Source organism: Xyrauchen texanus, chromosome 8, assembly GCF_025860055.1.
Source record: "Xyrauchen texanus isolate HMW12.3.18 chromosome 8, RBS_HiC_50CHRs, whole genome shotgun sequence".
NCBI classification, from domain to species: Eukaryota; Metazoa; Chordata; class Actinopteri; order Cypriniformes; family Catostomidae; genus Xyrauchen; species Xyrauchen texanus.
Window position 1 is genome coordinate 45,520,604 of NC_068283.1, and position 16,693 is coordinate 45,537,296.

Sequence of the window (16,693 nt, forward strand, 5' to 3'; positions counted from 1 at the left end):
GCGTGCAAAATGGTTCAACTTGTTGCAGTTACGACAACGTTTCCCTTGGGCAGGGCATGACTGATCTCTGGTTGCATGTTTAGGGGAGCCACAGTTACTACAGCTCTTGTGCCCACTCTCCCTAGGCCCCCTGTCCACTCTCTGTACAACCAAACGGTCACTCACCCAGTCAGCCGCCTCTGCAGTCTCTGTGTGCTGAACTGACGGTGGTGATGATGTCACAGGCTCGTGCGTAGCGCGCTAACTTGCGCGCCTCCATTAGGGCCGTTTCCAACTGCTTTCCAATTACTAAAGCGTCCGCTAGTGTCGTGGAGTCTGGCTCTAGTAAAAGTCTCTCCCTCAGTTGGTTACATGACGTTTTCTCTATTAACTGGTCAACTATAAGTCCATCCTCCAAAGCCCCAAAATCACAAAGTCTAGCCAGCTCACGTAATGCTGATACATAGTGGACAACGGTCTCACCCGGCTTTTGCGTTCTCTGACGGAACTCAAAACGGTGCATCCGCCGGCTTCTTCCGGAGCTGAAGTGGGCCTTCAAGGCGGTCGTGGCTGTGACGTATTTATCATCCGATAAGGTGAGCGTGGCGAAGATTCGCTGTCCCTCCTGCCTGAGACAATGGCGCAGGAGCGCGCACTTCCTCGCCTCCGCTAGGTCCGAGTGTCCCAAAGCTAGCAGATAATCCTCAAACGACGTCAGCCAGCGATCCCAAGGAACAGCTGGATCACCGGGAACAGGTAGGAAAGGTGGCGGTGGTGGTAAGACGAATTCAGACATCCTCGTTCGCCAAATGTTGTGTTTGTGTAAGACTCAATAACCACGCCGTGTAGCTCTGTTCATGTTGTGTATACTGAACTGTCGCAAAACATTACATTTGTTGACCCTTGTCGTAAATCACTGCGGTAAGCCTTAAAGGCACCGTAACCTGTCACTCGCAGTGCTTAACACAACAGAGTCCAACAGGAAACAATACTGAACGTTTTCAGACATAACACTGCCCTCTGGAGTAAACAGGTGGCAAGTTGCATTCCTCAGGAATCTTCCAAATTATAGTCTGGTGGAAGTGCGATTAAATGTGTGAATTTTTTTAACTCGTTATTTTTGTAAAATTAATCGCACTTAATTAACGCGTTAAATCAACAGCCATACTACTTTTTATTTTCATAATTTTTTTGCAGTGTTTCACAGACAGCACTGGCATTATTCATCATTATTATTTATGGTTTTTATAATGGCAGTTTTGGATTTATGAGTAAAATAATATTTGTGGTAAACATCACTCTAAGTCAGCTCTATAAACAGTGGTGTCTGAGCACGCTCTGCTGGACAAACTACGTTATGACACCAATTTTAAAGCATTGTTTTCCGCATATACACTCACCTAAACGATTATTAGGAACACCTGTTCAATTTCTCATTAATGCAAATATCTAATCAACCAATCACATGGCAGTTGCTTCATTGCATTTAGGGGTGTGGTCCTGGTCAAGACAATCTCCTGAACTCCAAACTAAATTTCAGAATGGGAAAGAAAGGTGAATGGTTGTTGGTGCCAGACGGGCCGGTCTGAGTATTTCACAATCTGCTCAGTTACTGGGATTTTCACGTACAACCATTTCTAGGGTTTACAAAGAATGGCGTGAAAAGGGAAAAACATCCAGTATGCGGCAGTCCTGTGGGCGAAAATGCCTTGTTGATGCTAGAGGTCAGAGGAGAATGGGCCGACTGATTCAAGCTGATAGAAGAGCAACTTTGCCTGAAATAACCACTCGTTACAACCGAGGTATGCAGCAAAGCATTTGTGAAGCCACAACACGCACAACCTTGAGGCGGATGGGCTACAACAGCAGAAGACCCCACTGGCTACCACTCATCTCCACTACAAATAGGAAAAAGAGGCTACAATTTGCAAGAGCTCACCAAAATTGGACAGTTGAAGACTGGAAAAATGTTGCCTGGTCTGATGAGTCTCGATTTCTGTTGAGACATTCAGATGGTACTGTATGTCAGAATTTGGTGTAAACAGAATGAGAACATGGATCCATCATGCCTTGTTACCACTGTGCAGGCTGGTGGTGGTGTAATGGTGTGGGGGATGTTTTCTTGGCCCACTTTAGGTCCCTTAGTGCCAATTGGGCATCGTTTAAATGCCACGGCCTACCTGAGCATTGTTTCTGACCATGTCCATCCCTTTATGGCCACCATGTACCCATCCTCTGATGGCTACTTCAAGCAGGATAATGCACCATGTCACAAAGCTCGAATCATTTCAAATTGGTTTCTTGAACATGACAATGAGTTCACTGTACTAAAATGGCCCCCACAGTCACCATATCTGAACCCAATAGAGCATCTTTGGGATGTGGTGGAACGGGAGCTTCGTGCCCTGGATGTGCATTCCACAAATCTCCATCAACTGCAAGATGCTATCCTATCAATATGGGCCAACATTTCTAAAGAATGTTTTTAGCACCTTGTCGAATCAATGCCACGTAGAATTAAGGCAGTTCTGAAGGCGAAAGGGGGTCAAACACAGTATTAGTATGGTGTTCTTAATAATCCTTTAGGTGAGTGTATATGTTCTGAAAAAAGTTTTCATTTTGGCGCATATCGGTAAACACATACGCCAATACCGATATATTGGTGAAAGGCTAATATCGGCCGATAATATCGGTTGGGCACTATAAACAATAATACTTGACTATGTCATGTGCCTCTCTTGAGGGAGATCACCTTATTATGATTGCTTCGGGGAGATTAGTATTTGCGGTTCCCCATCTGTTGCTCACTTCGACGTTGTGTCGAAGAAGCGACACTAGGGGTCTCTCTTGAGAGCCTTTCGCATCACTGAACTTTGATAAAAGGCCAATGAGAAATTGGCAGACAGAATTTGCATGTCCCCCCCCCCCGGAAATACGGGTATAAAGGGAGGGAAATGCGTCTGATTTATTCAGAAATTTCCTTCGGAGCCGACTGGTTGTGTGAGCAGTGAGCTGCGAGACACAGTCTGTTTTCCTCCCATCTCTGGCGCATGCTGTTGGATCTATGGTGCATCTATCAGCGGATCTATCAGCGGATCTATCAGCTGCTTTCTCCTTCTCTGCACGGCAGTGCAGCTTTGCCCCTGGGCAAAGACAGATTAAAAGAGAAATTTTCCTAAAAGAGTGTTTTTCTCTAAAAGAGCAATACACAGCGGCGTTGAACATCCTTTTCAGGACGCGTCTTTATAAAGATGCCTTTCCGCCCCTGTGTAGTTCCTGGATGCGGTCGAGTGCTCTCCACTCTTGACGGTCACAGGTGCTGCCTCGTGTGTCTGGGCCGTGATCACACAGAGGCAGCAGGTGTGGATGGTTCGTGTTCTCACTGCGAGAATCTTACCATGACAATGTTGCGGTCGCAGCTTTCCTTCCTAAAAAGGAACCGGCTGGCGATGGAGGCAATTTGGGGATGGCATCGGGCTCAGTTTCTCCAGGTATGTCCCCACGAACCACCCGCCCCCGGCACGCTCGTTGACTTCCGTCCAGGCTCGAGGCAACAGCGGCTCGCCTCACGGCCAGCCTGCCTATCCTCTTGAGCCCCCCGAGCTGGATGAGCTCGCCGCTGCATCAGGGAGTCACCGGCATCTGACGCAGATGACTCGACTGGGCAGCCACCTTCGGGCCAGCACGCCCAATCTGAGGCTGACGCCCAGATGTCCAACATGCCGTGTCATGCCCCCCCGGTTCCTTTCTTTCCAGAAGTGCATGATGAGCTGACGAGTTCATGGAGGACATGGAGGACCTTCTCCACCTGTCACCAAGCCTCTCGCTCATACGCTCTCACTACTCTCGACGGCGGAGCGGCCCACAGGTACACGGCGGTCCCCCAAGTGGACAGAGTGGTTGCAATCCACCTGTGCCCCGAGAACGCCATCACCTGGCGGGGTCGCCCTGTGCTCCCCTCCAAGGCCTGTAGGATTACATCTTCACTGACCTCTAAAGCCTACAGCGCCACCGTACAGGCCCTTTCTGCCCTGAATGCCATGGCCCTCCTGCAAGTCCACCAGGCCAAGGCACTTAAAGATCTGCACTTGGGTAGTCCTGATCCCGACGTGCTCCAGGAACTGCGCTCAATGACTGACCTCGCCCTCAGGGCTACGAAGGTCACAGCGCAGTCACTCGGGCAGATGATCCACCTGTGCCCTGAGAATGCCGCCACCTGGCGGGGTCGCCCTGTGCTCCCCTCCAAGGCCTGTAGGATGACACTGACCTCCAAAGCCTACTGTGCCACCGGACAGGCCGCTTCTGCCCTGCATGCCATGGCCCTCCTGCAAGTCCACCAGGCCAAGGCACTTAAAGACTTGGGTAGTCCTGATCCTGACGTGCAGCAGGAACTGCGCTCAGCGACCGACCTCGCCCTCAAGGCCACGAAGGTCATAGCGCGGTCACTTGGGCAGGCGATGGCCACACTCATGGTTCAGGAATGTCATCTGTGGCTGAACTTGGTCGAGATGCGCGAAGTGGACACATCCTGCCCCGCCGCAAACCTGCCGCCATGAGCCGTGCTCCGTCTGCTCACCGAGCGCGTCCTCCTGCGGCTAAGAAACTTGCAGCTCCGCCTCAACCCAGGCCCAGCTCTAAGCCCCTGCATCGAGCACTCCGCAGGAAGTGCACGCCCCCCGCAGACCCCTTCGAGGACCTGGAAGTCTCCCAAGCGGTCCTGAGACGCCCGACCCAGAGACTAAGACATTCACTCCGGAGCTGTTAAGAAGACCACTCCGTCCCCTGGTGGAGGGCCACGAGGAGAATCCTTTGTTGAATTTATTTCATTTGTCGGAACCAATTCGGGCTGCAGTACCCACATTCTCAATAAAATAGCTATTTCCTTTGTCTCTGGGTCACCACGTTCTCACGGCACTCTACCACCACACCTCAACAGTCCTGGCATGCTGAACGCAGACCTCTCGCCTTGACTACTACCCATGACTGTTCCCCGGCCGGACCTCCTCCTCAGTCACTAACCCGCCCCCTGCCGGGTGTGCGGAGCAAGGTCAGGGACCTGCTAGCGTTCTCTGTCAGCGACACTTGCCTGGAGTTCGGTCTGGCAGACACTCGTGTGATCCTAATACTGCGACCGGGCTACGTTCCCAAGGTTCCTATCACTCCCTTTAGAGACCAGGTAGTGAACCTGCAAGCGCTGCCCCGGGAGAAGGCAGACCCAGCCCCTTCGTTGCTGTGTCCGTTCCGTGCTTTGCATATCTACTTGGACCGCACGCAAAAAAAAAACTTTTTTTATTAATCTATCAACATTCCATTTTAAATTTAGTTTCATTTTGAAATAGGTTATATTTTTTCAAAACATTTAAAAAAAATGGGTCTTTCTTTTTGTAAAAAGGGCTGAGTGGGATCCATGTGCGGTTTATTGAACACAACAAACTCAAAGTACAGATGGGCAAGGTTCGAGTAATCCAGGCAAACAGTAATATCAAAGGCAGGGAAGAATCGTAGTGAGATAGGCAGAGGTTCGGGGCAGGCAGCAAACAGCAATGTCAGAAGTCCAGGCAAACACAACAGTAGGCAGGCAGCAAACAAATGTAATCGGTGGAATACAGTCAGAGTCAAAACCCAGGTAAACAAGACAGGTAATAATCAACGCTCAGAAATGTAGCTGGTGCAAACAAGACTTTGCAATGATGGAGAGTGAGTGTGAGACATAAATAGCTGGCAGGATTGGAAACAGGTGAACAGGTAATGAGAGTCAGTTATGGGAAATGAAGTTTCAGGTGGAAAGTCAACACTGGGGTGAAGGCGACCTCCGGTGGCTGATCGAGGGATCTTCCCCGGCTTTCGTGACACTTTTTAAAACATATTGTGAACACATACTTTGTAACACATTTTTACCACATTCAAGCAATTGGGAAACTGTTAAAATTAGCCTTCTGAACAGCATCCTCCACAGACAAAAAACTAAAGGAAATATTCTCAGCAGCCCTATAAACAAAGAGCTAACAAAATCAGGCATAGAACGATATCAGCACGATGGACAGCTCTGTTGTCTGATCACTGAACAGAAAACCCTCAACGGTCAAATAACTAAACTGGAAACATGTTCATTAACAGCCACAGGCTACTAACATTATCTCAGTTAAATAAGAGCTATTTTGGAGATTTTAGGCTACTTAAGCCAGTGTTTCCCAACATTTTTTATTCTATAAAAAATTCTACGGCACACCACTATCCCACATAGGCTAGCCATCGATATTTTTCCTTTTCAAGAACTTGTCCATGTGTTCTTTCTGTCTTAGTAGCGTGTTTACTTGTAATGTTTGAAATTTGGCTATGAAAAAAAAGAAAAAAGACTTTACTTGAAAATACTTGCATTAGTGCTTGCATTAGACTTCTCAGGGTCGTAAAAATTCTGTCATAATCTATTATTACCCGTCATTTTAATTGTCATATTTTAATGATAATATGTCATTTAATAGCTTTTATTTTCATTCACATTTTCATTTTTTATCATGAATTTACAGGAAGAGCATACAGCAGATTATGCATTTATTTATTCATGAACGGAACAGATGAACAACAGAGACACGAAGCAGATACATGTTTTTTCACTGCAGTGACAGCAGAGGCCACTAAAACATGACATATGAACAACACAATATTACAAAAAACACATAAAAAATGAACTGAACCGAACTCAATTGACAACTCAAATCTTCCTCCTGGTCCGCATCGACTTGAACTCGTCTGTGCGTAATCAAACGCATCAAGGGAGACGGATGCTGAGGTGATTGTCATCAGATTTTCTATCTTTGTCTCGGACAGACGATTTCTCGTGGCAGTTTTAATTTGGTTCAGGAGGCTGAACCCAGCGTCAAGGGCTGCATTACCCTCCACACGACAAGCGTTGCAGAAAGCGATTTTATGAGTTTTCCATGTAAAAAAGCATGAGGTGTGCACAATAAACATTGAAAACATGTATTTGGAAGGGAGAATAAAAGCTTGCAATTGCTTTGATAGAAGAAAGTAATAAAAGGACTCGTTTAGGTTTAGAAACATTTTCTTGGTGAATTTAAATTAGCTAAATAACTGGGGTCTCTGATATTCCTAAACGATAAGGCAATATTTCATAAAAATTAATTATGAGACATTCAATGTCCCTTCACAAATTTGGAAAATGTTTTAATATTTCTTGTTGCTTAGTATCTCAAAGATATTATTGGTGAAGCAGAAACGTGTGTGTGAAAAACACTTTGGAGTAACAGCACTTCATTGACTTCAGTGTATTCAGGAGTCATGTGATGACCCTTAATGCATATAAATATCACTCACTTCTGCACATTAACCATTGCTCTTCACAATCACAAAAGTGACCGACTCTGATTTCAAAATGGTGAATTTCTCTGAATGGTGAGGAGTTTGTATCTCTGAAATTATTATTATTTTCATGCATTTATTTTGTGGAATTTGATAATTTTCCATGGCACACCTGACGGCACGCGGCACAGTGTTTGGGAAACACTGACTTAAGCCAATTCAACTTTGAAAACATTAGACATCAAACAACATTAGCAAGATGGACAGCGCTGTTACTGTATATCCATATAGGCTTGCATGGGAACAATGAGTCCGACTTTTTGATGCGCACAGGTGATCGATGCGGGGCTGCACGGTAGCAAGAATAAACGTAAATCGTCCTCCACCTGCAGCCTTGATCGGTAATTGCTGTTAAGCGGGTCAAAGCGGAAAACCCACACTCACATAAGTAAGTGGAGGTGAAGGGGACGAGAACTTTCATAGCCTTTCGAGAGAGGTGGGGAAACTCAGTCACTACAAAGGGATCCATTTTGCTACATGCATATGCATAACACGCACATTAACATGCAAGATAGCAGGACAGATGTGCACAGACGTGAACCAATAGCACCACAGTACTTATTATTAGAAATAACATTATTAACCTCAGGGGCGGAGCTAGAGGGGGGGTGATATTACACTCATCACTGATGAACTGTAACTGAAACAGTATGAAAAATAAAACATCAAAATATATCAGAATATATTATTATATCATTTTCTAATTGTCTTGAAAATGCTTTGAAAATTATGTGTTCACTTTTTAGATCCATTTGTGATTGGATGAATGGATGTGTTTTGTCTATTAAATAGGGAGTAAACATGAACTTTGGGACAACAGGAGTCAGTCCAGGTCAAGAATTACAACCGGAAAAGACTAGAAGAGAAAATAGAGAGCATCTGTTTCAGAGACTTCATCTTGAGGGCAAACTGCAAAACAAACTGGAAAGAGAAGATGTTCTTCAGATAACTGCAGATTCATCACAGTCTCAAGAGTCTTGTGCTGAAGAGGAACTGTTTCAGACATTCCTACAAAAACTACTGTTGATGGACTACAGAGCAAGATACATTAAAACTAAAGAGACCAAAAAACAAGAACACACACAGCACAAAGACAATGACTCGTCTGATGATGAAGGTGATTTTTTCAGAGAAATGTCTTTGTCTAATGAAGAAACAAGCAGATCAGATCCTGTTCACCCAATGGATGTTCAGATGGCTGTGTTTCATTGTGCTGATAGTTTCCTGAAGCAGCTGATGGTGACTAAACTGTCACAGTGTCAGTATGCTCTGCCTCTGCTTGTACCTGATCCATTCACACAACACATTGAGTTTCCTCTCTGGACATTCAGACAAATCAACAAGAGCTGGAAGACATTTGATGATGCAGGTAAAATCATCAGTAAAGTCCAGTCAGTCTGTAAGGCAGAAACTCCAATGGTGTGTTTCTTCAGGTTTGGCTCAGTGTCCTCATCCAAGTCTCATCTGATGAACAGACTGATCAATGAGAAACACAACACGTTCTTCCACAGGAACTGCCCAGGCAGCAGCAGAACCAGAGTACTGATGGATGGAGTGGTGGAGATCGCCTGGTACTGCCCGTCTGGAAAAAACACGGATACATTTACTGAGTGTGTTGCGTTCTGTAATCTACATGGAGATGCAGGAGACCATGAGAAACAGCTGCAGATCCTCACTGAAATGTCCTCAGTCAATGTTGTTATTCTGCCACAACTTGAGAAGGATGACAAAAATATGACAAAAGTTGAAAAACTCTTCAAAGACTCAAAGCCACTCATTTGCCTTTTTACTCGGGACAAATCTTCTGTAATTCAGACAAAAAAAGGAAAATACAAAATAGGGTTGAAAGACAGAAATCAGTCAGATGTGTCTGAAGAACTCAGAAGAGCTATAAATGATTGTCTCTCAATCTCATCTTCAGAATCATCTTCCATTTTCAGACTTGAAGATGTGTCCAAACACTCAGATATCAGAGTAGATGAAGATGATAATGAAGACTGCAGGAGAGGAAAAGAAGCAGCACAGCAGATGATGAGATTACTGGAGAATAAAGATCTGACAAAAATCAAAGAATCATTTCTGCCCTGTCAGGGAAAACTGTGGCATCAGTGGTGTCAGAAGAACAAAGAACTACACCGACCTCAAGGGAGTGAAACAGAAATGGAAACCAGTAAAAAACAACAAGAGATGAAGGAAATCCGTGAAGAGCAGCATCAGTGTGTGCTTAGTGACTTCATGAAGTACTTTATTAATGAAATGAATGAAAAATATGCCACCAATAATAAAACTGTTTTCCTGAAATGGTTTGGGATCCTGCTGGATGAACACACCTCAACTGAACTTTCTGATCTACATCACAAATATGATGATAAGTGGTCAAAAGTCTTAGAAAAGAAATCAAATAATGATAATTCTGACCAATTTAAAACTGATCAAGCAGAACTTGAGAGAATATCTGAGGAGCTACAGGCTGCAACCTTTGGTTTGGAGCACATCCTGAGAGAGATCGGTCAGATCTATGAATCATGTTCATCTGTGAAGAAGAACAAGGAAGGTCTGCAGTTTCACTTCTCTTCTCTCCCGAGTCTTGCAGCAGAGATGATGATCTCTGGATTTCCTCTGGAGCTGATGGATGGAGATGCTGCTCATGTTCCTGTGATCTGGATCTCTGCTATTCTAGATGAACTCAAGGAGAAACTGGGAGACCACAGTGTGTTTGTGCTGTCAGTTTTAGGTGTTCAGAGCTCTGGGAAATCCACCATGTTGAATGCCATGTTTGGACTGCAGTTTGCCGTCAGTGCTGGCAGATGCACCAGAGGAGCTTTCATGCAGCTGGTCAGAGTGTCAGAGCAGATGAAAGCACAGCTGAAGTTTGACTATATTCTGGTGGTTGATACTGAGGGACTTCGTGCTCCAGAACTGGCTGGAAGATCAACGAGACTTCATGACAATGAACTGGCCACATTTGTTGTGGGTCTTGGGCATCTGACATTGATCAACATCTTTGGAGAAAACCCATCTGAGATGCAGGACACTCTTCAGATTGTTGTTCAGGCCTTCCTGAGGATGAAGAAGGTCAGACTGAATCCCAGCTGCATGTTTGTGCATCAGAATGTTTCAGACATCACAGCTGGAGAGAAAAACATGGAGGGAAGGAGACGACTGTTGGAGAAACTGGATGAAATGACAAAACTTGCTGCTAAAGATGAAGTCAGTGATGCAGAAAGTTTCAGTGATGTCATTGAATTTGATGTTCAGAAGGATGTGAAGTATTTTGCACAACTCTGGGAGGGCAGCCCACCCATGGCACCACCAAACCCAAACTACTGTGAAAATATTCAAGATCTAAAGAAAACAATTCTTAAACAGGCCTCAACATCAGATGGCATGATGCTGAAACACCTGAAAGATTGTATTCAAGATCTCTGGGAGGCTTTACTAAATGAACGATTTGTGTTTAGCTTCAGAAATTCTCTGGAGATTTCAACATACAGGAAACTGGAGACAGAATACAGCAAGTGGACCTGGATTCTCCGCACTGCCATGCTGGAAATTGAGAACAAACTACACAACAACATAGAAAATGAAACAATTCATGAGGTTGATGAAGCACACCTTCAAAGAGAACTGAAAGAGAAAAGTGAAGAAGGGAAAAAATCTATGTCAGATTTCTTTGAGAAAGACAAAGATAAAGAAATTCTGATTCAGTGGAAAACTTCATTTGAGATAAAAATCAAAGAGCTTCAAGAAAACATTGTGAGAGAAACAAAAAGGAAATTAAATGAGATTCTTCAACAGCGAGAACTGAAGAAAGAGACTGAAGCTCAGAAGACACATCATGAAAACACTCTCTTTGAAATAAGCAAAGAACTTGCCTTAACACTCAAAGACAAAGCAAATGATGAAGAAACACTGAAGAAAGAGTTTGATTTGTTTTGGGAACAGCATGTGAAGAAGATCATCAGAGACACTCATCCAATCAAAGACATTGACATATTAAGAGATGTGAAACAACTCCTCAGTGAAATCTATGAAAGTGCAGCTGTCGATCACTGGAGGGAGAACAGGGATATTTTCTGTGTGTTGATTTATTCAGATTATGTACAGTTAAAGAAATCCAGAGGAATTACAGGATCTGTTAGAAACCTCTACAGAGGAGCAAAAGATATGTTTGGTGTTGCTCTGTCTAAAGAGGATGAAACCCAAATAAGAACGTTAGTCAGTGAAATTGCTCATGAGACAGACAAAATGATCCTGTCATTTAACATTTCAAAGATGGGCTACAACAAAAGCTACATTCAAGAACTCACAGACTATATAAAGTCAAAACTCACTGAACATCAGAATGGACCAGTGAAATATCTGTTCAAGAATGAATTCTCCATTGATTTAGTGTTTTCCATCTGTAAGAAATCAAACAAGACTTTCACTGACCAACACAGACTGTTCAGAGACGCCAATGATCCTGTTCTCTACATGGAGAAGAAGAGAGGAGAGTACTTCAGTGTTTTCCAGAAATATTGTAAAGGTGCAACATCAGCTGCTGTTTTTGGTGAGATCATCTGTCAGAAACTGAAAGATCCCATTGAACAGAGTGTCTACAAAAACACTGCCAGAGATTTAGCAGATGAAATGAGAACAAACTGTGAATCACTGAATGGAAACAGATCTAATCTGGAGAAACACATCCTGAAGACACTGGCAGAAGAGGAGGATTTTAACAAATACATGAACTACATTGATAATCCCAGACATCACTTCAAGAGTTTCATCAGAGATGAAGTCAGTCAGTACATCACTGATAAGTTCAGTGTCAGTGTTCGGCCCAAGATGATGAAGAACATCAAACTCCTGCAGGAGAAGATCATGAACGCAGCTCATGAATCTACTGAACATGTTCAAGTGAACAGTGGAGATGTTGAAGCGGCTCATGAATCTACTGAACATGTTCAAGTGAACAGTGGAGATGTTGAAGCAGCTCATGAATCTACTGAACATGTTCAAGTGAACAGTGGAGATGTTGAAGCGGCTCATGAATCTACTGAACATGTTCAAGTGAACAGTGGAGATGTTGAAGCGGCTCATGAATCTACTGAACATGTTCAAGTGAACAGTGGAGATGTTGAAGCGGCTCATGAATCTACTGAACATGTTCAAGTGATCAGTGGAGATGATGAAGCAGCTCATGAATCTACTGAACATGTTCAAGTGAACAGTGGAGATGTTGAAGCAGCTCATGAATCTACTGAACATGTTCAAGTGAACAGTGTAGATGTTGATTTGTGGTTGAAGTGTTTCACACAGAAGCTCTCAGATGTGCTGATATTCTCTGTTAAAGACTTCAGTGGAGTGAGTCGTGATGACGTTAAGATCAAACACTTAGAAGATGTGATCAGAAAGGAATTTCCTTCAGTAATATCAGACATAAGCAGTGAATTCAGTACAGAGACTTTTCCAGTAATTCTGGACCGTAAGGACAGACCAGATGAGATTCTGATTGGTCACTTGTGTCAGTGCTGTTGGGTTCAGTGTCCTTTCTGTGCTGCAATCTGCACCAACACAATAGAGTACCATGATGGAGATCACAGTGTTCCTGTCCATCGAGTGGATGGACTGAAAGGATGGCATTATGAAGGAACACAGGATCTCTGTGCTAATTTTTGTACAACTTCAGTGGCAAGTGATAAAATATTTATATCATCAGGTCAGTCATATTCATACAAAGAATACAGAACAGCAGGAGATGATTATGCTAACTGGAGCATCACTCCTGACCTCTCTGAGCTGCCGTACTGGAAGTGGTTTGTGTGCAGATTCCAGAAAGATCTGGAAAAACATTATAATAAAAAGTTCCAGGGCTCGGGTCAGATTCCAGATGGGTGGAAGAAGCACTCACAGCAAGATGCTATTGAGAGTCTGAATAAAAACTTTTAGTAAATATAAACTAATAGAACAGTTTGGTCCAAGTTTGTCATGAGCTGGTCATACTACACAGTCTGCACCAACTTGACCAAACCAGAATGAATCATGATCTGATCCATAAATACTTTGTCTGCTAGCTCACTGCAAGGTCTCTGCATCACACTAGATCTTCATTAGTGAGATTATGCTGGTTAGGTGCTCTGAATTTATTACAGCAGATTTCTTATTCAATTATTCATTTTCAGATTTTTCATATTCAATTTGGAGGTGACTTCATTTCAAATTCTTGATAGTTACTGAGTAAATTTGTGCATTGAGTTGTACGTTGGGCTGGATTATAATGAGCAAGTTTCAGAGATGGGGACTCAACTCACGCTTGTGCTGCATTTTAATAGACTCCAGACTCGACCTAAAATGAGAGAAAACGACTCAAGTGTTTTGACCTTAACTATTAATATCTTAAAGGAACAATTTGTATTTTATTTGTATGAATTTCTTATATCTGCATCACATTTCCCTGTGTGTCATGATCGATCGGACCCTTATCATAGAATAAGGGTGTAACCTGTGTATCATAGTATTTCCATGTAAAGCCTGAATTGTGATAAGAGTCCCATGAAACATGGTGGCACCCACAATGCCATATGTGTTCATATTTGGTTGTGCCCTCAGAAGCAGAAACTTCAGGAAGAACACATTCTCAGAGGCTAGTCACAACAGACAAAGCTAGCTTATACTGTACTGTTGCAAACATTATGCAGTGTAGCTACATGGCTCAATATTATTGCCAATTTAAACCTAGCGCTTCATTTTATCAAAGTTTTCGTTGTATATATGCTTCCGAGAGAGAGATTTGTCCCATATTTTAGCTTCTCGCAATCAGCACGTGTACAGTTGTTTGTACAGCTGGCAAGTTTTGGTCAACATTATACCTAATGATATTGCATTGCCTATATCATATTGCATTGTGTGTGCGCGTTCTGAGCCTTGTGGAACTGACCATGAGAAAAGCTGCAACACCTTTATTACAAAAATCAGTACAGGATAAGTTAATTAAGTCTTTGAAATCATTAAATTAAATTAAATAGATCCTGTTAGTATCCCAGATTTTTCAAAGATCATACATTTGTAATAAAAAAAAATAAAAAAAGACAGATGTAATGTTTAGTGACTTGAGAATCTACTCGGACTTCAAATGAAAGACTCACGAACATCTCTGCCACATTGACAGGCACAAGAAAATATTTATTCCAGGCTTTTTGCAGAAACCGGCTTTCCAAAACATCATGTAAACTAACACTGATTTGCCGTTTGTTAAACAGTTGTGAGATCAATATATATATATATATTAGGGCTGTCAATCGATTAAAATTTTTGTCCCGATCAATTAATCGTGATTAATCGCATATACAAATATTTGCTGAGAAAGCCCCTCATATAACAATAATTCAATATATAATGATGAAATAATTATAGTTATCTTTAAATAATTAAATATATATATATATATATATATATATATATAAAAAAATATTCAGATAATTAAAATGCATTACATACTTGTGGCAGAAGAGTTCATCATTAATAAGACAAAAAGTGGCTTTAGAACACAACATATTGTTTACTACCATATTATTGATCATAAGTCAATCATTGGCAGTTCACAGCAATCCATTACACAAGTGAATTTATCAAGCAGAGATTTATTATGAGGGCTTGTTTAAGGACCCGTCAATGTACACCTGCATCAGACATGATTGTGTAGCGTCTCGGGTGTGTTGCATCATAAACATAAAATGTTCAGTTCACTGTTTCAAGTTAAATATAGTTTAATACTCAATCTTTAAACACATCTTGAGATCCCTTAGATCGCATTTGCGCTCCTTCAAGTGTTTTGAACGCAAGAACGTAACGAATGTGTGTGTTGTTCTGCTGCTAAAGTGTTTCTTCACTGTATAAACTGTGTGTTGCTCATAAAGCTGAAATTGCACTTACTGCCCTCTGGAGTAAACACCAAGTTTGTGCCATAAAATAAAATATTCAAAGATTCGAACTTTCCAGATCAATAACTAATTACAGAAACGTTGTTAACATACAAACGACACATATTTCCAAACTTAGTAATGTAGACAACGAGCTACACCCTCAATTTCATCAAAACGAGGCTTCCTCTGTGCTGGACAAATGACATTGATCTCTAAGCGCAGACGACAGAGTCTGCAGGGACCGTCTGCAAAGTGCAAAACCGAAAAGTGATCCTACAAAATTGACTGTTAGACATTGTAGTGTCATTGCAGTTCACACATCAGTGGTCTCCTGCTGGTTATACTACAAAACATAGTTTGGAAAAATTTGCTTTTGTATAAATTTGAGGGATTTTTATTAAGACAAATGTTTTTTTCCAAACTATGTGTTGTAGTATAATCATCAGGAGACCACTGATGTGTGAACTGCATTTGTCTGTTAACCACGTTTCTGTAATTATTTATTGATCCGGGAATTTCGAATCTGTGAATATATTTCCAGCTTTACCGGACTCTTACCCTAGGACCTGAAAGTCCACCAGCTATGGAAAGCCAAGACGGTCAGAATTCATGTGTTTTGTTTTGCCATATTAAGCTTTGAAATGCCGTTTTCTAAATGTTGTGCGTCGTCACGCGTTAAGAAAACGCCACACGCCATCTGGTGTTAATTTAGCGGCACACGTAACTTAATTAGCGCATTCATTTGCTCATCTACATAACTCCTCCTCTATCATATTTGAGTTCTCTACAAGCTGATGGTGACTGAGTTAATGACGTCTCTAATAGCATCAGTTTCTCTGGAATTAAATAACTGAAATACAATCTTCAGTGTTGTGCTTTTATAATCTCTTTGCTTTACATTTTCTCTTTATATTATTCTCATTTACTGTTAATCAATATTTTATGATTGTCTGTTATTATCTTTATTTTAATCATCATACTTATTACATGTAAAGTGATGTATGTTATTTGAGGGGTAACTGAGGGTCTGTAATAACATTGATTATTCATTTAGAGAATATGTATTTTTATTTTACTGCATTTATTCATACATGATCAATAATATTCATATAATTAATCATCAATTAAACACTTGATTCACCATTTATTAAATCATATAGAATTGAGAGATTTATTATTATTTTTACTTTCTTTCATGATTCATTAAACCATTGATATATTTGATATTTCTAATCATTAATGTTTTAGACGTATATTTTACAACCTTCAAGTTCTACTAATGAAATACTTTCAGAGTCGTCCTGTTTGGCTTTTGTTGTTTCTCGACTTGTTTTGCTCAAGTGTTTTGCAGATGTTGAGGTCTTCATTCCACAAACACGACCAGAATAAAGTCTGCAGTGAAGAAAACTCACAAGATACTCTGTCTA

At 42.0% G+C, this 16,693-nt stretch overlaps 1 protein-coding gene across 1 annotated transcript in view; it reads left to right on the forward strand.

Moving 5' to 3' along the window:
- LOC127648273 (interferon-induced very large GTPase 1-like) overlaps positions 1-14,708 on the forward strand; it is a 39,511-nt gene extending 24,803 nt beyond the window's left edge. The window contains exons 5-6 of the mRNA XM_052132860.1: positions 8,152-12,268; positions 12,620-14,708. Coding sequence (XP_051988820.1) covers positions 8,152-12,268; positions 12,620-13,293 — 4,791 coding nt within the window. The 3' untranslated portion in view covers positions 13,294-14,708. The remainder of the gene's footprint in view (positions 1-8,151; positions 12,269-12,619) is intronic.
- Positions 14,709-16,693: the final 1,985 nt, after the last annotated feature.